General features: G+C 56.6%; 1 protein-coding gene across 1 annotated transcript; it reads right to left on the minus strand.

Annotated features, from left to right (window-relative positions):
• Positions 1-12,563: 12,563 nt before the first annotated feature.
• On the minus strand, positions 12,564-20,750 carry TAMALIN (trafficking regulator and scaffold protein tamalin; the record flags this gene model as incomplete). Its single annotated transcript, XM_080705887.1, has 8 exons — positions 12,564-13,069; positions 13,529-13,595; positions 13,782-13,848; positions 13,951-14,044; positions 15,802-15,904; positions 16,006-16,060; positions 18,518-18,567; positions 20,502-20,750. The coding sequence occupies 8 exons, from the start codon at positions 20,748-20,750 to the stop codon at positions 12,564-12,566; spliced, it is 1,191 nt and encodes a 396-aa protein (XP_080562013.1).
• Between the last annotated feature and the right edge of the window lie 2,513 nt (positions 20,751-23,263).

Below are 23,263 nucleotides of genomic sequence, written 5' to 3' on the forward strand. Positions count from 1 at the left end.
CCCCTGGAGTTGCGGGGATCTGATGAGTTTGTATGCATAAAGCACTTAAGTCCTGGCCGGAGGTCAGCACTGTGGAAGTGTTGGCTATAATTAGACAATGTTTGCAGATCACGTTCCTCCGCCATGGCTCCAAGTAAGTGTTTGGTGAAAGCTACTAGTTATTTTAAAGTTCCTTCTCCTTCTCTACCTTAATCCTCTCCATAAACCAGCTTTCATTTAGCCTTGCTACTAAGTCCCTGTAAGTACCCTAATCTCTCCTCTTCTGCTGCCAGATTCAAAAGAGTGTTATACATTATATTTGTCCAGTGTTTATATTCATGAAGCATTTCACACGCGCTCCTGTCTGGACTTCACGGCAAACCCGTGAGCGAACAGCGCACTCTTGTCATTGCCCTCATTTTGCGAGCCAGGGACAGGGTGTGACCTGTCTCTAGAAGCATCAGCTGCTAAGGGATGTGTCCAAATCTGCTAGGCTGGGTATTCTGGTCTTGGGCACCCGAGCACTCCAGATGATGCAGCCACTGCATGCCAGCCACGGGCTGCCAGGGCAGATTAGCACGGGGGAGGGGGGCTCTGCTTCCGGTCCCAGCCCTGGGAGCACCCATGGAGTGGGAGGCGAGAAGCCCGAAGGCTTTATAAATATCTTCCAGCCTAGCACCAGCCCTGCAAAGTGCTGTGTGGTAGCTCCCTCTACTGGATATTAGGGGTACTGCTGGCCTTTAGAGCGAAGGAAAGTGGATCCATTCACATCAACACAGAACTCTATCCAGGGGCTGGAGAGGTGGCACACGTGTAATCCCAGTACTTAGGAGGCTAAGAAAGGAAGATGGCTGGTTTGAGGATAGCCTCGGCAACATAGTGAGACTGCGTAACCTAGAAAGACCCTGTTTCAAAACAAAAAATATAAAGAACTGAAGATGTAGCTCAGTGGTAGAATGCCTCTGAGCTGGATCCCCAGCACCAAAAAAAGAAAGAGCCGGGTGTGGTGGCACATGCTTGTAATCCCAGCATTTGGGAAGCTGAGATAGGAGGATCGCGGTTCGTGGCCAGCCTCAGCTACTTAGTGAGGCCCTTTACAACTCAGTGAGACCCTGTTTCAAAATAAAGAATAAGGGGGCATGCAGCCAGGGCCCGGGTTGCGGGACTCTGGGCCCCGGACCAGAATGCGTGTAGCATGCCAGACCCCTGGAGAAACTGGGCCCAGTACCCTGGGTCCCGGGCGGGGGTCACATGGGGCACGCAAGCCGGGGCCCGGGTCGTGGGACTCTGGGCCTCGGGCCAGAACGTGTGTAGCACACCAGACCCCTGGAGAAGCTGGGCACAGTAAGACACTGGGTCCCGGGCGGGGGTCGCACGGGGCACGCCAGCCAGGGCCCGGGTCGTGGGACTTTGGGTCCCGGGCCGGAACGCGCGTAGTGCGCCAGACCCCTGGAGAAACTGGGCACAGTAAGATGCTGGGTCCCGAGTGGGGGTTGCGCGGGGCACGCAAGCCGGGGCCCAGGTCGCGGAACTCTGGGCCCCAGGCCGAACTGCGCGTAGTACGCCAGACCCCTGGAGAAACCAGGCCCAGTACCCTGGGTCCCGGGTGGGGGTCACGCGAGGCATGCCAGCCGGGGCCCGGGTCGCGAGACTCTGGGCCTCAGGCAGAGTAGTGCGGAGCACTCTGGACCCATGGGGAAACCGACCGGGTCACAGTGCTACTGACTGCCTGATCCCACTATCTCCTCAAACCACATATACTGTCTTCTCTTATTAAAAAAAAAAAAAAAAGAAAAGAAAAAGAAAAATATCGGAGAGGAGTTAAGAAAGCCGTTGCAGATGCCAGGACACTGGAGATGCAGACAAAACTTATCTAAATGCACTGGAACTTATGGAAAAATTCCCCGTGAACGAGGACTGCTGTTTCTCTATATTGTTAGGATTCTTGGACATCACCTGTAAGGAGAAAGTTTAGCGGAGACCAAGGAGAAAGACGGTGTTGAAAGCGGTTTCCACGATGGCGGTGGAGACTTGTATTCAGGAGAAGCAGAAACCGGATCCTACTAACCTTATTTTTGGAGAAATTACACCAAATGTCGAATGCTACCGTCACGCATGCTTAGGAACACTGGACAACATTCAGAGTGGAAAAAGAGCCTGGGAAGGATTTGAAATGGTGGAAGCAGTGACAATGGCAGTGGCCAGTACTCAGGGGAGGCAGAGATCTGATACATTACACCTGGAACCTTTGAAAAAATAACCCCAGAGACAGTGATCGGAGCCTGCTGAGGGGTTAGGCCAGTGCTGGGGCCAGCGAGGCTGGCATCGGAGCCTGCTGTGAGGCAAGGCCGGTGCTGGGGCCTCCGAGGCCAGGATAAGAGCCTGCCGAGGGGTAAGGTCGGTGCCGGGGCCAGCGGCCGGCATCAGAGCCTTCCGTGAGGCAAGGCCGGTGCTGGGGCCAGTGAGGCCGGCATCGGAGCCTGCTGTGAGGCAAGGCTGGTGCTGGGGCCTCTGAGGCCGGGATCGGAGCCTTTCGAGGGGTTAGGCCGGTGCTGGGGCCAGCAAGGCCAGCATTGGAGCCTGCCGTGAGGCAAGGCCAGTACTGGGGCCTCTGAGGCCAGGATAAGAGCCTGCCGAGGGGTAAGGTCGGTGCCGGGGCCAGCGGCCGGCATCGGAGCCTTCCGTGAGGCAAGGCCGGTGCTGGGGCCAGTGAGGCCGGCATCGGAGCCTGCCATGAGGCAAGGCCAGTGCTGGGGCCTCCGAGGCCAGGATAAGAGCCCGCTGAGGGGTTAGGCCGGTGCCGGGGCCAGCGGTCAGCATCAGAGCCTTCCGTGAGGCAAGGCCGCTACGGAGGCCTCCAAGGCCAGGATCGGAGCCTGCCAAGGGGTTAGGCCGGTGCTGGGGCCAGAGAGGCTGGCATCGGAGCCTTCCGTGAGGCAAGGCCGGTACTGGGGCCTCCAAGGCCAGGATAAGAGCCAGCCGAGGGGTTAGGCAGGTGCCGGGGCCAATGGCCGGCATCGGAGCCTGCCGTTAGGCAAGGCCACAACTGGGGCCTCCGAGGCTGGGATCGGAACCTGCCAAGGGGTTAGGCCTATACTGGGGCCAGCGGCCAGCATCGAAGCCTGCCGTGAGGCAAGGCTGGTGCTGGGGCCTCCGAGGCTGGGATTGGAGCCTGCCGAGGAGTTAGGCCGGTGCCGGGACCAGCAGCCGGGACTGGAGCCTTCCGTGAGGCAAGGCTGCTACTGAGGTCTCCGAGGTTGGATCGGAACCTGCCAAGGGGTTAGACTGGGGCTGGGGCCAATGAGGCCATCATCGGAGCCTGCTGTGAGGCAAGGCCGGTGCTGGGGCCTCCAAGGCCAGGATCGGAGCCTGCCGAGGGGTTAGGCCGGTGCTGGGGCCAGCGAGGCCGGGATTGGAGCCTGCCGTGAGGCAAGGCAGGTGCTGTGGCCCCTGAGGCCAGGATCGGAGCCTGCCGAGAGGTTAGGCCGGTGCCGGGGCCAATGGCTGGCATTGGAGCCTGCTGTGAGGCAAGGCCACTACTGCGGCCTCCGAGGCTGGGATCGAAGCCAGCTGAGGGGTTAGGCCGGTGTGGGGGCCAGCAAGACCAGAATCGGGGCCTCCCATGAGGCAAGGCCGCTGCTTGAGCCAGCAAGGTCTGGATCAGTCCACCGGATAGCCAGGCCACTACTGGGGCCGTCAAGAGTGGGATCGGTACTTGCAACGCGGCATGCACAGAGAAATATCACAGAAAATATAAATCAGATGCTTCCCCTAATCAGCAATAACTAGGAGGAAAGGGGCAACAGGAAGAGGTTGAGCTATAGAAAGGGCCCTATAGTGAAGCAACTAATGTGACCAATCAGAGGGTATGGAATAGGGGAGGACGGAGCCTCTTTAAAACATAGGAGGTACATAAACAAATATATCAAAGTTAATCACCAAACAAGCATGGGATCAAGGGAGGGGGAGGGAATGGGATGGGGGCTAAATGAGGGCTAATTGGATGGTATGTGCTTGTATATCCTCTCAAGTCTTGTACTCCAATGTGATTGATATATGACTACAATGCACCAATTAAAAATAAATAAATTTAAAAATAAATAAATTTTAAAAAAAGAATAAAAAATAGAGCTGGGGGTATAGCTCGCAAGTAGAATGCCACTGGGTTCCATCCCCAGTACCACAAAATAAAGAAAAGAAAAGAAAAAGAAAGAAAAGGATGAACTTTATTCAGGGCCTGCTATGTGCCAGTGAACAAATAAAAATCTTAAAAAGTCCAGGTCTCCCATGGGGTACATTCTAGGAGAGGGATACAGATAAAAACACAGGTAACAGTACGTCCTATAATGAGAAGTGCTACCACAAAACAGCGGGGTGAGGAGCTGGAGGGTGCGGTGATCAGGACATAGAGAAGGCTCCTGAAGAGGCCGTAGGGCGTCAGGCTAAGCAAAGCAAGGGAAAGGCCCCCTGGGCAGAGGGCATGAAGGCAGAGCAAGAGTTGGAAGGTGCTGAGATAGGGAAATGCTAGGTGCACTGGAAAAATAACAATGCCCGCGTGGTCAAGAGCAGTGCTGGGAAGGGGGCCAGGTCAGAGGCACTGACTTGCTGGATGCAAGTCCTCGGGAGACTGAGACAGAAGGGCCGCAGATTTGAGGCCATCCTCAGCAAATTAGTGAGACTCAGCAACCTAGCAAGACCCTGTTTCAAAACTAAATAACTAACTAAATAAATGGCTGGGAGCAGTTGTGGTGGCGCAGGCTTGTAATCCCAGCATTTGGGAGGCTGAGACAGGAGGATCACACTCTGCAGACAGCCTCAGCTACTTAGTGAGGCCCTTTGCAATTCAGTGAGATGCTGTTTCCAAACAAAGAATAAAAATGGGGCTGGGGGAGTAGCTCAGAGGTAGGATGCTTCTGGGTTCAATCTCTAGTACTGCAAAAAAAAAAAAAAAAAAAATTAAAAGAGATAAAGCCAGGCATGCTGGCAACATACCTGTAATCCCAGTACTTTAAGTTAGTCTAAGTCAGGAGGATTGCAGCTAAATAGCCAGCCTCAGCAATTTAGTGAGGCACTCCAGAATTTAATGAGAGCATTTCAAAATAAAAAATAAAATAGGGCTGAGGGTATAGTTCAGAGATAGAATGCCCCTGGGTGGTTCAAGTCCCAGTAACACACACAAATAATAAAGCGGGCTGGGACTGAAGTTCAGAGGTAGAACATCCCTGAGTTCATTTCCTTCTCTCCCTCTCTCCCCCCCTCACTTACACACACACACACACACACACACACACACACACACACCTAAATAAGATTATTTAATTTTATTTTTAAGATTAATTATTTAATTTTATTTTCAGATTGTTTATCCCTAATTTGTACATAGACAATCTTATTTTACTGTGAGCTTCCCCGGGATTTTTTTTTTTTAAATGTGGTACAGGAGATTAAATTGAGGGGCATCCAACTTAGGCCTTTTTATTATTTTTTTATTTTGAAACAGGGTCTCGCTAAATTGCCGAGGCTGACCTCAAACTTGCGATTCTCCTCCTCCGCCTCCCGAGTCGCTGGGGATGACAGGCGTGCGCCAGCGGGGCCCCCGCTTATCCTTAACATTTCTAACAACCAGCCTCATCCTCAGACGCTCCATTTTGGTTTTTAAAGCCTCCCTTCGTAGTTCTTCATTTAGACTTCACGATAGTCATTTCATAGGGAAGGAAACTCAGCCCCAGGAGGGCCACGAACCTGCGGCAGAGAGACTGAAGTAGCTGGAGCCGTCGCGTCCAGGAAGAGGGTTGGCGGAGTCAAGAAAGGCTGAGACCCAGAGGCCTGGGCGGCGCGACAAGGCAGGGCACTTCCCGAGATCGCCGGCAGAGGGCGCCGCCGCCACGCGAGCCGGCAGGCCACGCCCCCTCCAGGCTGGGCCTTGGGGAGAGCGGGACCCCGGGATCTGCAGGCGGCGCGGCCCGGCTGGCGTTTGCGGGCGCCGGGATAGAGTGCGGCGGGTGGGCTGGGCAGGGACGAAGCGGGGAGCGCAGGCGAGTTCACCCGGGGGTCCCGGGTGAGACGCCCCCGCGCGTGCGGGGCGGTGGCAGCGGGAGGAGGGGGCCGGGGCCCCGCGACCCTGGGCTTCCTGGGGCGGGAGATTTGCTGCTCCCGGGAGGCGCCGCCACCTGCTTCCTTCCCAGCTCCCTGCAAAACACAACTGAGCCCCCGTGTCCACCCCCACCCAGCTCGTGGCGGCTGCGCCCCCGGGATGGGGGCTGCCTCTGCGTCAGCCCTCAGCCTCAGGGTGGGGCAGGGTGGCGAGGGGAGGGCGCAGCCAGCCCACCCGGGAGCGCCGCCGCACTCTCAGCCCCGCAGCCTCGGGCTCCAGCCCCAGGATCGCAGCCCGTGTGGTCGCCCTCGGGACCCTCCTGCCCACGGGGAAGTCCTGCCTGCTGGGTGCTTCAGCGCCTCCTCTCCCCAGCCTCACCTCGAGCGCTCACTGCACAGCCAGCCAGCCCCGCAGAGCGGGACACTCGCGACGGCATCGCCCAGCTCTAAGAGCTCCAGCCTGTACTGGACCTGACCGCAGGGTAACTGAGTTCGGCCAACATTTGGAAAGATAAAGTTTTGCTCGAAAGGGTCTCAGTGGTCTCTAGAATAATCCTCATTCAACAGCCATCCGGTAAATCCTATGGGGAGCCTCCAGGGTGTTTTGTTCTCTTTGCTTTTCTTTTTTCCTCTTTCCATCTTTGTGGTACTGTGGAATGAACCCAGGGGAATTCTGCCTCTGAGCTATACTCCTAGCCCTATTTGTTTTTTTTAAACAGGGTCTCACTAAGTTGCTGAGGGTCTCACTAAATTACCAAGACTCACCTTCAACCTGCAACTCTCTTGTCTCAGCCTCCCAAGTAATGGGATTACTGCCTGCCTGCTTTCTCCTCTCTCTCTCCTCCCCCTCTCCTCTCTCTCTGCTAAAGATTGAACCCAGGGCCTTGAATTTCTAGGCTTAAATGATCATTCTGCCCCAGCCTCCCCAGCAGCTGGGATTACAGGCACCACCACATACACTGGAGTGCTTGTATGTGTGTGTGGTACTGGGGATAGGACCTAAGGGTGCTCTATCTTCAACCTATACCTCCAGTCCAATTTTTATTTTTTATTTTGAAACAGGGTCTCACTAAATTGTTGAGGCTGGTCTTGAACCTGATGCCCGTAATCCCAGTACTTGGAAGGCTGAGACAGAAGGATTGCAGTTTAAAGACCAGCCTTAGCAATTTAGTGAGACCCTGTTTCAGAATAAAAAATGTCAGGAGGCTGAGACCAGAAGATCACGGTTCGCAGACAGCCTCAGCTACTTAGTGAGTCTTCTACAACTTAGTGAGACCCTGTTTCAAAAATAAAGAATAGGGCTGGGGGTATAGCTCGGAGGTAGAATGCCCCTGGGTTCCATCCCCAGAACCGCAAGGGGAAAAAAAAAAAAAGGACTAGGGGAGTAGCTCAGAGGTACAACACCCCTTTGTTCAATCCCCAGTACCAAAAAAAAAAGTGATTTGAGCCAGCCTGGCCTACCATCAGAGGGAGATCTGGGGCTCCATGGTGCTGTGCCTACTAGGGCCTGAGGGGCTGTCACTCACTCAGGGGGTTTCCCAGAAGACCAGGCCAGCTGTAAAGGAATCAGCAGGGGAGCAGTGGGAAAAGATACCCAGAGAAAATTTGCATAATGTTTACTTTTCCTGTGTGGTGCTGGCGCTGGGGGTGGAACCCAGAGGCTTTCCTACCTCCAGGCTATACACCTTATTTGGAAACAGGGTCTCACTAAGTTGCTGAGAGCCTCACTAAGTAGCCAAGCCTGGCTTTGAACCTGTGCGATCCTCCTGTCTCAGCCTCCCAAGTGCGGGGATTACAGGATTACAAGCGTGCGCCACCACGCCCCGCTAATGTTTATTTTTTGTATAAAATTTGCATGTTCTTTCCTGCAGGGCCAAACTCCAGGAAGGGCAGGTTCCCTGAGGTTTAGGTCTCCCTTACAGCAAAATCTCCAGTGTCTGGCAGTTTAGTGAGTGTGCTTCATCTTCCTCCCCGCCCAGCCCACACCAAGCTTCCAGGCCATACAGAGAAGTATTGGCTGAAATCACTTATGGTCCATGTTCTGAACAGACGGTTCATTCACTCGGACAGGCCTGCCTTCAGTCAGTGCTGTCTGAATGCTCTCTGGGTGCCAGGCCTCATGCCAGCACAGGTCACAGAGGTGACTGGGGCAGGGGTCCCCAGCTTGAGGAGCCACCGTGGGGGTGAGGAGAGGCAGGAGGGACCAGATCTGATGGGAGGGCAGGGGTCAAAAGATGCTCAATCTTTTTAAAATGAGGAGCAGGGCTTTGGAGGAGTGGGTTCTAAGGCGGGAAAGAGGGTGTTCCAGTACATTCTCTGACGGGAGAACCCTGCCTTTATCTGTCCCTTCCCCACTGGTGTGGCCACTCAGAGAGGTGCAGTGTTCTGAGATCACGGCCAGGGGCAGCACCTGACGTTATACTCTACCCAGGAGCCTCCTGGGTTACCTCCCTCTCCACCCCTAGGACTCCCTTTCTCTCTCGCTTCTCTGAGCCTCCCCGCCCTCCTCAGGGTCATTTCAAGCACCTCCGCCTGTCAATGCAGGGCCAGCCTCCCAGCCAGGTAGCCCGAGGTCTCTCCTGGCCTGGGGATATTGCAGCCCTCCTAGTCAGCCCCCCCAGCTCCAGAGCAGCTGACTGGCGACCTCTCCTGCCATTCAGCCCAAGGTCTCTGTTCTGCCCTGCAGGAAGAATGGGAGTACTCACGAGGTCACTTCTAGATGCTTTATTTTTCTCTTTGTACTGGGGATTGAACCCCTAACCCAGTAGTTTATCTTTAAAACAGGTCAATACTGGGCATGGTGGCACATGCCTGTAATCCCAGTACTAGGGAGGCTGAGACAGGAGGATTGCAGGTTTGAGGACAGCCTCAGCAAGTAGTGAGACTCTCATCAACCTAGAGAGACCCTGTTTCCAAATAAGAAATAAAATTGAGATGGGAGTATTTAAGGCAGAATGCCTCTGGGCTCAATCCCCAGTACCACAATCAACCAATAAACAAATAAGTAAATAAACAGGCGAATCAATCAATTAGCCAATCAATGAGGGGCAGTGATGCACAGGTGTTAGGCATACTGCCAGGGCCGGCTGGGTGGGGGTGGAGGGGTAGCACAGTGTGGTAAGTGCAGGTGTTCTGGGAAATGGTCCCCTACCTGTGTTCTGTGTAGCTGCCACCCTCAGGTCCCCAGCTCCAGCCTGCGGAAGGGACCCTGCCCAGCAGCTCCTGCTCCCACCGCTGCCCTTGGTCCAGGACGAGGGGCAGGACCAGGGGGCTGTGAGGCAGAGTCACTGTACTGGGGAGGTGGGGCAGATATGGGCTCTGTGGGGACCTCGGACCAGGATCTCATCTCTGGGGCCAGGTCCTCACCCCACACGAGTCCAATCTCCCCTGGAATTACCGGGGCGCTTCTGGCCAAGGCAGGGCCCCCACAGAGTCCCCGGAGGGGAGGGGAAAGGCGGCCGGCGGGGGAATACCGACCGCAGGGTATTCTGAGTCCCCGCTCCCTTCCCATCCGCCCCCACCCCTCCGCCGAGCACGATCCCGGGTTAATTTTTAGCATCACAGCTCTCGCATTAGTCACTCCCGTCACCCACCTACACGGCAGGAGGCTGCTGCGCGGCATCATCCCTCGGCTGAGAGGTGGGGTCTGGCCCTGCCCCCTCCCCTGCGTGCACAGGCCAGGCGCCCCCTCGGGCATCCCTCCCCAGACCAGCCGCACGGGGAGGAAGCCTGGGAGGCCCGAGCCCCTTTAGTGAGGTGCTCGGCTGGCCCGGCAGCTGACAGGGCCGCTCCCCTGACTCGAGCCTGGAGCTGGTGTTTGCCCTCACTATGCAGCGTTCAACAGCTGTTCAAACACCGAGCTTGGAGAAGCTCCATTTTCTTTACCAAACGTCCTCTTCTAGGACCAGAAAAGAGAGGGCAGCCAGGTGCAAGCACCGGGCCGGAGCCACCACCCAGCCCCTAAGGGATTTCACAAGAGGAACCCACAGATGCCAGCTACAGATGGAGCCGAGGAGGGGCTGGGTCCCTCGCTCGGGCGGGTGGAGGCGGAAGCGGGGTTGCCCAGTGCAGGGTGGGCCCACAGAGCCGCTCTTTCACTCAGCAGGGCTTAGTGAGCACCTGCTGGGGCGGGCTCTTCACTACACCCTGGAGGCACAACTTGAAAGGAGGCTGGGCCTCCTGCCTCACAAAGGCAAAAGACAGATGATACAAAGGAAGCTGGTATAATTACCAGCTGGAGAAAGTACCATGAAGAAGAGATAGGGGACTTGAGATCAAGAATACTGTGTGTAGGAAAAACATCAGACCAAGCCAGATCAGAAAAGCCTCTGGGGAGGGGAAGCAGAGACCCGAGGGTCAGGAGAGCCTCCCACAGACAAGAAACAGAACAGGAAGAGCGTGTGGCTCAAATAAAACATGTCACATGAAAGGAGAAACAATTTGAGATTGAAGGGAGAGGCCGAGGCCAGGCCCTGGAGGGCATCATGCAGGGCACCCCAACACAGTTGCGGAGGACGGGCGCTGCACACATACTGCCATTTGCCAAACTGCTAGGCGTATGCGGCTGCTGTCAGCACTGGGGAAAGGCTGGCGTTTCACAGTTTGCTCAGAGGGACAGGTTATGATAAGCGGTGGTAAAAAGTTTGGATATTGTTCTTTCATTCCTGGGGTAGCAGGCGTACTGGGTTTTAAGCAAAGGGTTGTGATCTGATTGCTTTTTTGGAAAGATTGCCCTGACTGCTTTGTGGAGAAGAATGGCTAAGGGGAAAAAGAAGGAAGCAGGCAGCCATGGTGCAGGAAGGAGAGGCGGTGCAGCGTCCTGGCCAGAGAAGGCCAGCTTAGACTTCTTGGGAACCACTCCATCCATCGGTTACTTCCAGGCAGGAGCAGAGAACCGCAAGACCCGGGTCCACCCCTGCCTCTAGCTTGCTGTGGCCCTGAGCAGCTCACTTGCCTTGGGTCCCCCAAAGAAGGCGGCCATCACCCCTGGAGATGCTTTGGTGCATTCTATATTGGGATCTACCGTGTGTGCTAGAATCGGGCAAGAATAAAGCAGTGACTAACACAGGAGCGTCCCCGGCCCTGCTGCCAGGCGTGCAGCCTCACGGGTGGGCAGAGCAGGCGGAACACAAAGCCCATCAGAGTCAGGAGCGCGTAGTGTGACAGGATAAAACAGGGCCCCGCCACGGAGTGGGGTGACTGTAGCCTGCCCGGGTGGGAGGCCGAGAGGGGGGCGCTGAGAACTGTGGGGAGAGCCCAAGCTGGAGAGCGGCCGCCGGCAAGACGGCGCTGCGGGCCGGGTCAGACACCGAAGCGCAGGGTTGAGCCCTCATTCTGGAAGAAGTTTCTCTGTGAGTTCCAGAACAATGTGGCGATCAGTGACTGCCTGTCACCGTTGTTGGGTGGATGGTGGCTAAGTCCCTGCTGCTCTGGCTTCTGTCCCTCTGGCGACGCCTCAGAAACTAGGAAGAAAGGGGAGCGAAGCATTCCTACAGGGATGAAGGGATGGTTAAGGGCTTTAAGAAGGCTTGTTGTGGCTATTCGGGGAGGGAGGCTCGAGATGCACTTAAACCAGAGGCCCAGGCTCTAAAGAGTGTGCGGAGCCTCAGTTCAGGCCCATGCATGCAGGTTAAGCTCCCAAACTATTTCCCTGTGCTTGAGGCTGCAAGAAAAGATGTAAAAGTGTGTGTGTGTGTGTGTGTGTGTGTGTGTGTGTGTGTGTGTGTGTGTAGGAGTCAGAGCTTGCCGGAGCCCACTCCTCCCCCTCAGGCAGTCACCGCACTGACACAGATGCAAAAAACTGTCCATTTTATACAATTCATGGTTCAGAAGCAACATATGCAAGACGGTGGAACAGTCTGTGCTGCCCCCTCACCTGGACATGCCCATTCCTGTTCCCCACGGGACACAGAACCCAGGACCCCAGCCCTGCCAGACTCCACTTAGTTACAGGCCCCGAGGAGGGGCTGAGCCCTTAGGGTCAAGGCCAGAGGGAGGGGACCAGCACCTTGCCCCGGGGAGCCGGCTGGTTCACTGGAATAGTACTGGAGAGGGGATGGCCCACGGAGGGCCACTTCTCCCCAAGGCTAAGGAGAGGGGAGCGAGTAAAGCTGAGGAGAGGGCTTCAGTGGGACAGGGGCGCCCACGCCGGTGCAGGAGTTCCCCTGGACACCCCACAAGGCACTACTGACCCAGACTGTAGGGTAGCAAGCCCATCTTTGGCTCCCAAACCTCTCCCAGCCCCAATTTCCTGCTCTCCCCTAACCCGCCTCTGTCTGGAGTTCGGGGGAGGAGGAGAGTAGGGACCAGGGCTCCCCATATCACTTGGCAGAGGCGAGCCCGTGAATCAACCATGCCGGCAAGGGCAAGCGAGGACCCTCTCCCGCTGCTCTGGGCTCCTGGGGTCCTCTGGGCCCGGCACCACCACCCACACTGTTTGCACTGGCTGTTACAAATAAATAAATAAATAGCTCCCGCACCCGCCCCGGCCCCTACAGCTGGCTCTCCTCCTCCTCCAGCGAGCGGTTCAGTCCGGGGATGAACTTGAGCAGCCGCCGGCGAAAGCTTCGGTACTTGGTCTTCCGCAGGCCGGGGCCGCACAGGGCCTGCTCCCGGGCCTCAGTCCAGAGCGCGCCCGGCGCGCCCCCGCCGCCGCCCCCAGCGGGGCCTGCGCAGCGCACGCTGGCGCTGCGGCTCAGCGCGGCCCGCGGCCCCGGGCAGGGCAGCGAGGCCCGAGTCTCCGCCGGGACCGCGCCCGGGGCGCGTGTGGGGGGCGGCGGGGGTGGCAGCGCGGGCGGCTCTGCGCCCCGAAAGAAGCAGGTGTGGTAGACACCCTCGTCGGCGTCGCCCCGGGCCGTCCGGGAGCCCCCGCGTGGACCCCCGGGTGCAGCAAGAAGAGGCCCAAAGGGCAGTGAGCCGGGGAGCAGGCCGGCACCGTACAGGCAGGAGCGCACCGACTCCAGGGTGTCATAGATGCTCGGGTCCTTCACCACCAGGCCTGCCAGAGGAAAGACAGGCGGGAGGTGCCTGAGGCCTGGGGCCAGGTCCTCAGCTGAGGGTCCCAAGACCTCCTGTGCCTTCCTGTTGATCATCTGCGTGGCCCTGGCCAGGCTCCACCCAGAGCCCCAACTCCCCTCCTCCATAAATCAGTAATTACTAACTCAAGTCTTATGAGGACCACTTATAATAGGGGGCCACAGACAGGACTGAAACAGGCTCTTTGAAGCTTGGTGCTCCCACCTGGGAAATGCAGGTGACAATAACACCTTCAGAGGGCAACTGTGAGAATAGCTGAAAATGTGTCCAAATCCCCCCAGGGCAGTTACTCAAAGCAGTAGCTCAGCCACCCTGCTCCACCTCCACTTTGGGGAAGGGCAATACCCCACAGGTCTGAGAGGGAAGCACTGATGGGTGTCAGGTAGGCAGTAGGCAGCCCTTCTACCCCCAGGCAACTTACCATGCACCAGCCGCTGCTCCTGCACCATTAGGGATCTGTATTCTCCCCACTTCTCATACAGGGTTTGCTGCAAAACACATCCCATCCCCTGTCAGCAGCCAGAAGGAAACCACAGGACATGTGCAGACAAAGATCAGGGAGTAGACAGAAGAAGCCTTAGGGTTAAAGGAGATTCAGAGGATTGAATGAACCTCCGAAAGAGTGGGGCCTGGGAAGAGAACAGCGAAGGCTGGGCAGCCTCTGGGCTCCTTACCTTCAGGTACTGCAAACGGGCCTCCAGTTCTGCCTTCCGAATTGATGTCCCATACAGAGTTTCCAATCTGAGGAGATGGGGAACCAGAGGCTGAGTGAGCCTGCGCACAGGCCGAGGAAACACCACCAGGGAGTCAGGATGGCTCTGGCAACGCATCGCCTAGTCATACCTGAGGACGTTGCCAGACGCCTTGATGATGTCAACAATCTCCCGATGCCGGATGCCTTCCACATTCAGGCCGTTGACGCTGGCGATGGTGTCTCCTGACAGGCAGAGAGGAGATCAGCCTCTGTCCACAGGGCTTGAGGGAAGAATCCTAGCCCCTACCTAGGCTGGAGAAGGAAGGGGTGACACCCCTAGGAACAGCCCCCCACCCCCTCCTCACTTGTTTTTTGTGTGTGTGGCACTGGGGATGGAATCCAGGGCAGTCTTCCTCTGAGCTACACCCCAGCACTATTTTCTTTATTTATATATATATATATATATATATATATATATATATATATATATATATATATTTTTTTTTTTTTTTTTTTTTTTTTTGGGGTGGTACTGGGGGTGGAACCCAGGGGCTTTCTACCTCCGGGCTATACTTCCAGACCTTTTTTATACTTTATTTGGAAACAGGGTCTCACTGAGTTGCTGAGAGCCTCACTCAGTAGCTGAGGCTGGCTTTGAACCTGCAATTTTCCTGCCTCAACCTCCCAAGTACTACGATTACAGGTGTGCACCACCATGCTGGCTACTCATCCCTGTTTTTGGGAGACCTCCTAGGCATCTGTTTTACCCCATCCAAAAACACACACTCACAAAACACACAGCTATTTCTCTTTGCCAGCTTATCCAGGCTCAGCACCCCAGCCTATGTGCCAGGAACTTCAGAGGGGCTAAGCTCTCAGATATCCAGATATCCACCCCTATGAATCTCTGTCCCTACAGTCTGAGCCCTTACAAACCCAAGCTGTCCCTGGATTGATTATTTCTGTCTAGCCCAAGCTTGTGATAAGTCTCAGTCAAGACAGGAAAGAGGCCGAGTGAGGAGCATCCAGCTGGGAACCGACGCTGGCCCTGGGCACAAGAGGCCTCAGCTTCTGATACCAGGTGCCACTTTAGCACCCTGACCCCAGGGAGCGCATGCCAGCTTCTGTAAAAAGGGAATATGGAGCCGGGCGTAGTGGCGCAGGCCTGTAATCCTAGTACTTGGGAGGCTGAAACAGGAGGATCACAGGTTCAAAGCCAGCTCCAGCAATTTAGTAAGGTTCTCAGCAACTTAGTGTGGCCCTGTTTCCAAATAAAAATAGGAGCCAGGCTGGAGGTGTAGCTCAGAGGTAGAATGACCCTGGGTTCAATCCCAGTTCCAATAAACACACAAACAAATGGATGGATGGAGTATGTCCCTGTTGAGGCTATCTATCTCAGGGATGATCGAGACAGAGAGTAGATGGGTAGAGTAAGGGCTCAGGGACAGGAATGGTGACAGAATGGGGCGGGCGGGTACTCAACTCACAGTCTCAGACTGCTCTTTCCTGGACCCTGGGCACTCTACATTTGCCAATCTCAGGGCTCTCCCACTGGAGGCAACATTTCTTGTTCAGGGACACAACTCCAGAATGGAGCTAGGGTGGGACAGGGTTCAGACCAGACCTCGCACATCAGTCAAACAGATCAGTGGAATGCTGTTTTCTCCCCAGCTCCTGCCCTTGCCGATTGCCAGCTCGTCAGAAGGAAGCACACAGCAGCAAGAGCCATTGCTTACCAGGCCCTGGCTCTGCGCCCTGGCCTCCCCGCCCCATTGTGACGAAGGACCTGTTATTACCCCCATTTTGCAGACAGGGCTGCACAAGATCACAAAGAAATGGCAAATTTGCCTAAATCCAAAGCCTGGCTTCTATCTACTTTTTTTCTGGCCTTCTCAAAGTAGTAGGAGGAAGGATTGATTTTAGGACAGATTTCTTACCCCTTGCTTGGCAGTAAGGTTACACTCCCTCCCAAAACCCTGTGTTCTGGGCTCAGGCCCCACCTGGTGTGAGTCCAGCTAGCTGGGCAGGGCTGGACTCGTGAACCCGGCAGACAAAGGTCACCATCTCCACACGCTGCTCCTCCCGGTGGTGAAGGCCATAGGTCTGTAATGAACCAGGGGACCCTCAGCCAGGAGCGAGGTGGGTCTGTGCATCCCTCAGACTGGCCTCCCGACCGTCACCCCACAGTGCCCAGCTTCTCCCACCTGGATCTCAAAGCCGAAAGTCTGGTTATCTTCCTTCTCTAGAGTCAGCACTTTCCTGTGGGAGACACGGGGTCAAGACAGTTAGGACTAAAAGGCGGCCTCCGGCTCGGCCTCTGCGGAGGCAGGGTTCTGGTCCAGAATATCCAAGAAGGACTTACTGTGCTTCCCAGAGCCAGATGCAAATGGCCAAGTGGAGCAGCACATTAGTAAAATGGCCTCAGCTGTGGGGTTAGGAGACACGGAAAAATGGCTGGCCCTAGAGGAGGTAGGCTAGCTACACCTCAGTCTTCTAGTGAGCGCCACCGCAGCTATGTAGCTGAGGCCCCACATTCAGCCCCAGCCTGGATCCTCCAGGATTCCCAGCTTTGGGGAAAAGGCGGCCCCACCCCCAGAGGCCAGTCACGAGGCCGAGGGCCGACCACAGCTGCTCCTCCCAGCTGCGGTGAGGCCAGCCCACCAGATGTGAGTTGGGGGAAGGGAGCCTGAGGCCGCCCCTTCTCGCACCGAGGGCCTGCCGGCTGGACACAATGGCCTGGAGCCTCTCCAGACCCGCTGCCGCTGGGGGAGCCCAGAATTTCCTCTGCCCACCCCCTTCCTTCCCGCCAGCCAGAGGCAGAGTTAAAGCAGCCTGCCCAGGCCCCTTCAAGTCTGGCAACCTCAGGAAGGCCCTGGAGGACGCGCCCCTCTGTGCCTAGGCTGCCAGTAGTGAGGGCACAGGTCGTCACTCTGAAGGCTAGGCCTTTCCCCTGCACACCATGTGGGAGCAGACTGGAAGTTCTATTCTACCCCAGTGCTCTCTGGGCTTCTGGAAGGCTCAGTGAATTTTTTCTCCAAAGGTCCAGATGGCAAATATTTTAGACTTTTTTTTTGGACCCCATATGGCCTCTGTCATATATTCTTTGTTTTTTATTTTTACAACCCTTTAAAGATATAAAAGCAAAGCCAGGCATGGTAGTGCACAGCTATAATCCCAGTACTTGGGAGGCTGAGAAAGGAGGATCAACAGGTTTGAGGCCAGTCTCAGTGGTTTGGTGAGACCCTCAACAACTTAATGAGACCCTATTTCAAAATAAAAAGTAAAGCTGGGTGTGGTGGCACATTGCTTGTAATTCTAGTACTTGGGAGGCTGAGACAGGAGGATCGCAAGTTCAAAGATGGCCTCAGCTACTTAGTAAGGCCCTCTGCAACTTAGTGAGATCCTGCTTCAAAATAAAGAATAAAAAGCCAGGCGTGGTGGCTCACGCTTGTAATCCCCATGCTTGGGAGGCTGAGACAGGAGGATCGCGCAGGTTCGAAGGCAGCCTTGCTGGCTTAAGAGACCCTGTTTCCAAATAAAAATACAAAATAAAGAATAAAAAATAGGGCTGAGGGTGTAGCCCAGAGGTAGAATGACCCTGGGTTCAATTCCCAGTATCTCCCCCACAAAGATAAATAAGATAAATTAAAAATTATATAAAAAATAAAAAATAAAATCAGGCTGGGGGTGTAGCTCAGTGGTAGAACAAATGCCCCTGGGTTCAATCCCCAGTGCCACACACACATGCACAAAAATAAAATAAAATAAAAATAAAAAATAAAATCGGGCTGGGAGTGTAGCCTGGATGTTGAATGTCCTTGGGTTGAGTTTAACTCCCAGTACAACAGCAAAACAAAACAAAAAATTAAGAAAGAAAGAGAAAAGTAAAATATGTAAACGAGACGGGCATGTTGGCACACACCTGTAATCTCATCTACTAAGGAGGCGGAGGCAGGAAGATCACATATTTGAGGCCGTTCTCAGCAACTCAGACCCTGACTCAATAAAAGGGCTGGGATGTAGCTCAGTGGTAGAGAGCTGTTTAGCATGTATGAGGCCCTTAGTTTAAATCCCAGTACCACATAAAAAAAATAAATTTAACATATATTCACACACACACACACACACACACACACACACACACACACACACACGCCAGTCATAAAGCTATGTATCTCATACATCTGCCCCCTTCAGAGGGAGCCAGGCACAAATCAGGGATGGGACGAGAGTAGAGAAGGGGACCTGGGAGCCCACACCTCAGGTCCTTCCTTAAAGGGTGGCCACAGGTAAGACCAGCATAAACCTGAGACTGTAGGGCCGGGGTAGCCAGCTGTCCAAGCAGCTGGACCTAGCGGGGCTATGGCCTGGGCCCTCTAGGCTCGCTGGGCTGGGCAGGCTCGGGACATCCCCACACACTTCTCCTACTCCCCCAGCCCCTGCTCCTGTGGATCCAGATTGCTCCAGGGAGGGGTAACTGGCAGGAACTGGGGGTGGGTTGAGGAGCTCCCAGTGACTCAAAGTCCCTGCCTCCCTGCTCTGCCACCCCTTCACACAGCCCACACCCCCACCTGCTCCTCACTCCTGGGGGAGAGCCCTATTTAAGGGTAGGAGAATGACTCCTCCAGGCAGGGCCAAGATGCTGTGTCCTGCTTCCCCTGCCCACCACCCCAGCACTCTTTTGGACCATAGCAGGGGCCGGGGCTGGTGACTCACCGCTGCTGTTCAGGACTCTGGCTGAGATTCTTCCAGCGGAATCCTGAGCCCTGGTTGAGAAATGTCAGGAAAGACAGGTGAGGAGAGTGTGCAGTTCTGAGAAAAGCTGAAAGCCCCACTCCAGAAGGCCCCTCACCTGGGCTCCTGCTCTGAGCACAGCACCCTACTTCCCGCTGCCCAATGACTCTTTTCCAATGCTCTGGTACTGGTGTAACTATCTGACCAGTGCAACTCTTAGTATCACTCTTAGGCTTTACCCCACACCTGAACTGTGGGGACACAACTCTCCTCCTGGGTTCCAGATGCACAAAACTCTAGGTCCCCTGCTGGCTTGCCAGTTGGAGGGGTGTCAGGCCTCTAGAATGGTCTCCAAGCCTGGGTGGCCTTCCAGATCCTGGAACTGAGGCAAGGGCTCCCCAGCGGAATTGAAAGAAGAGCAGGGGTCCCTAGGCTCCACTACTGAGGCACCCCAGAGGACCCTGCTAGTCCTGTCTCTCCATCTAGCTTTTCAGCTCATATCGGGGCCCAGGCCGGGACAGTCTGCAATGCTAGCCTGAAAGTAGCAGACTGAGGGACAGAACTGGCAAGTATCCTAAAGTATAGGTTTTTTAGGGATCAGCTGTGGATCAAAGCTGCAGTTGGGTCTCAATTTTGCCATATATTTGCTTTCTGGGACAAAAATTCTTAGATGTCAAACTAGTTACTAAGTCACCATACATAAGCAGAGAAACTGGACGGGGTGGGGGCGGGGGTCTTCTCTGGAAAAGAGATGAAAGAGCTGAAGGCCCCTGCCTCTTAAGGGGCTGTGATCATCTAAAGCAATCTCTCTAGAAGGAAGCTCCATCCCAGACCAGCCCTTTCCCCAAGTGCCAAAAGGGCCCCGAGCCTTTCCTGTCAGTGCTCCAGTTAGCCCTGCCTGAGCAGCCCCAAGGCAAGAAGAACCAAAGATTAGCCTCAGGGGTGGGGACAGTTCCTAAATGGGCCAACTAGGAACAACTGGGCAGCACAGAGAGACCCCTTTGTTTTTCAACACGATTTTCATAAAATGCAAATTCTCAACAAGCTGTTCATTGTGTGGGGGTGCCGGGGGGCCAGGGGCGGAGGAGGGGGCCTGCGTGGGGAAAGGCCTCTAGTCCTCTCTCCTTAACCTGGTCTTGGGTCTCTGCTTCTGGGCGCCCAGGTCCCTTCGGGCCAGAGGAAGGGCCTCCGGGAGGGAGAGACTCAGAGGGCGGGTGCGGCCCGCATCCTTCCTGCTCGAGACCCCTCCCACCGTGTCCGGTCGGGCTGAAGTCCAGGGAGCGGTGCCCTCGCACCCCCCAGCATCCCGCGCGTCAGACTCGGGGAACCACAGCGCGCCCGAGCGCAGGATCCCAGGCGCCCCCTCGGAAGGGTGTGCTCTCCGGAGTCGGCGGAGCGGTGCTAAGCACTTCCCTGGAGAAAGAACTCAAGAGGAGCGGGCACTGGCCCCACTCTCCTGCCCAAGGCCCTCAACTTATCAGAGAAGAGTGGTGGGGACCCCATCTCTACCCCTTCCTGCTCTAATTAGAGGAGAAGCCGGGGCGGGGGTTCTGGGGGATCCGAGACACCTAGACTGGGGAGGCGGAGCCTGGGGGGCCATCTAGCCAGATGGATCGAGTTGGAAAAAGGGGAAGCTGGGGAGGAGTCCGGGCGGGGGAGAGGGAGGAGGTGGGGCGGCGGCGCGTGGGGAGAGCAGTCGAGAGCCAGCGAGACTGGGGGCGACAAGGGGGCTGCGTGGAGGCGGGGGCCGAGCCTCCAGAGCACAGGGGCCGCGGGTGAGGGAGGTTTGCGCCTTCTGCCCCGGAGGGCCAGGGCAGTCGATAAGGACAGGAGTGCCGGGGAGGCGAGGGGCTCAGCGGACCCCGAGGACAACGCTGTCAGCAGGAGCTGATGGGGTTGCGCAGGTCCTGAGGAAGGGACTCGGGGGAAATCCGAGGCCGAGAGCGCAGGGGTCGAGGGGACGCACCTTTCGGCGGGGCAGGGTGCCCCCGGACACGGCGAGCGCCCGGTACAGCTCGGCAGGGTGGTAGTCCTCCAGCGCCGCGTACAGCTCATCCCCCGGGGGCCCCGAGGTGGCGGCTGCAGCGGGGAGACCGGAGGCCGGGGTCGGGGCCGGCGCGGCGCGAGCGGATTCCGAGTCCCGCGCCCGGGCGGCGGGGTCCGGGGCCGCCGCCTCCTCTTTCTGCTGCAGCTTCCTGAGTCGGCGGAGGGTCATGGCTCCGGAGCCCGGCGCCCCTCTCGGAGGCGGCGGCAGCTCTGCTCCGCGGCTGGCGGCGGCTGGGGGATGCCAGCCGGGCGGGCCGCGTGTCGCCTCCCTTTATAGGCTCCGGGGCCGGCCGGGGCGCGGCCTCGCCCCCAAGCGGCAGGCTCCGCCCGACCGCGGGCAGCGGCGCCCCGCAGAGTCCCGCGGACCTGGGCGTGCAGGGGGAGCCTGGCAACCGAGGGGGCGGGGCCAGGGCGGGGGCGGGGCCAGGGTCACGGGATACCTGGAGGGGGGCCTGTGAGGGGGCGCTGCGCGAGATTTGAAATTTGGGAAGGGATGGTTTTAGCGAATCATGGAGCGGTGACTCAGTCAGGGGTCGCTGTAAGGAAGTCTGGGGGTCCAAGGAAGATTCGAGATGATCCAGGGGGGCTCAGGAAACTTGAGGCCTGAGGGGAGAGGCAGCCAGGCTGCGGTGTGGTCCGGGAAGGAGGAGGGAGCCGACCCCCCACCCCCCACTACGCCGAAGTCCCCGAGGAGTGAGAGGCCCTCTAACAGGAACGCAGCCCCAGAACAGCTGAAAGAAGCTGCCTCCCCTCCCCAGGTCTAGGGGAGAAGGGAAGATACAGAGAGTTAGTTGTAGGGTGTCCCCTCCGAGGTGCGGCGTGGGCCTCGCTGGATCTCAGGCTCCCCTTTCCCAGCAGGCACATCCTTAACTGCAGCTTGACTCACGAGGCTGGTGGTGCGCCGGAGCAGAGTGGGCGCTCAGAGTTGGGGGGCGGTGCTCAGTCATTCCCTGACCCTATTTAGGACCATCCCCCAGTCTCTTGGTTACCATGACTGCCAGGCCGCGGGGATGGCCCAGCCCAAGGCTCTGTCGTCACTGGTGCCCGAATAAGAAGTGAGAGGGGGAAGTGGAAGGCCCGGTGGTGTCTAGAGAGCGGCGCTCTGCAGGCTCCACGTGGGAACTGCAGCTGCTGCACCGGGTCAGGGCTCAGCGTCCCAATCAGTCTCCTGCTCCGCTAGTCTTGCCAAATCTAGTATGCTTTGATAGCTAATACTTGATACCACCATCATCCCTAACCGGTGAGAGGGAGGACTGAGGCACAGAGGGTAACCATTTGGACTAGGTCACTCAGTGGCAGAGCTGGGATTCGAACCCAGGTAGCCTTGTCTGCTGTGGTGGTGCACAATTGTAATCTTAGCGACTTGGGAGGCTGAGGCTAAAGGATTGCAAATTCAAGGCCATCTTGGACAGTTTAGTGGGGCCTTGTCTCAAAATCAAAAGGGCTCAGTGGTAGAGCACACCAGGTTGTCCCCAGCACCTCAGAGCAAGGCAGCCTGGTTCCAGACCTGTCGGCCTCAGTTCCTCCTTTACCCCACACTTTAGCCCTGCTCTGTGCTGGGGCTGGCTTGCGCTGAGGTCACGCAGAGGCTCTTGGTGTGGTAGGCAGGGGCATATTGTACAGGTGCTGCGTTAGACCCAGGACCTGAGAATGCAGAGGGGCAGAGGGCCATGCCTATCCAGGGAGGCCAGGAAAGGCTTTCAGTCTCCTGCCTGTCCCACATCTCACACGTGTCTTCCCACCCACAGGCTCCTGGACCCCCAGCCCTACTGGTGGTGCGGATGGGAGAGGGAGCGCCTCCATCCTTTAGAGAGTGCACAAGTCCCCATAGCAGTCTGGATGGCAGGATGCTGGTTGGGTGGGTGGGGGGGCAGAGGTGGCTTGGGGCTGTCAGCTAAGAGTTAGGTCCTTAGTGCCTGCTTCTCCTCCCCCTTCCTCCCCCTTTGGACCACCAAGAGGCCATCAGCTGAGGGGCTGAGGCTGTGTCGGTGGGGAAACACGGAACACTATTGTGAGCATTAGCCCAGATGGACCCTGGCCTGTCTGCTGCCTGCTCCCGCAGACAGCATCTGTGGTGGGGGAGGGGAGGCACAAGCGGGAGGTGCAGCGGTGTCTACTGCGCTCACCCCTGAAGGGGTCCTCAACAGGGCGTCATGTGCGACCTCTCCTGGGAAGGAGCCAGCCGCCTAGCTCAGAGGGTTGCTGAATCGATGCCTCCTTGCCTGAAACCTTGAGCTGCTGTACGCCTGTGTCTAACAGCCCGTATGGCAGACCTCTTTAGGTGGACAGGGAGCCAAAGCCCCTCTTACTTATGCAGGTCTGGCTGCCTCCCTGTCTCTGAGTACACTACCAGAGAACTGAAGTTCACCCCTCCGATTCCTCCTCCTGCCAGGCAGAAAGAACGCCCTAGAGAACCCGAGTGAGGGGAGTGGGGTCAGAAAATGCAATTTTTGTGTAGGCTTTTGTACGATTTCCTCAAATCCTGGCATTTTGGAGCCTTTGGTCTGAAAAACATACAGTGTGGTCCAAGTCTTGGTTTAACAGAGACTCGAGAGCGAGCGTCTGTGGAGGCACAAGCGCTGGAGCCCCAGACTCCCGACTCTGCCTGCTCCTGTTGCTAGTAGCTCCCCTGGGAGCTGAGATCGTGTCTTCTTCCTCCTCTAGGTCTCCCCAATTTCTCCA

This window comes from Muscardinus avellanarius, assembly GCF_963383645.1.
Source record: "Muscardinus avellanarius genome assembly, chromosome: 11".
Classification (NCBI taxonomy): Eukaryota; Metazoa; Chordata; class Mammalia; order Rodentia; family Gliridae; genus Muscardinus; species Muscardinus avellanarius.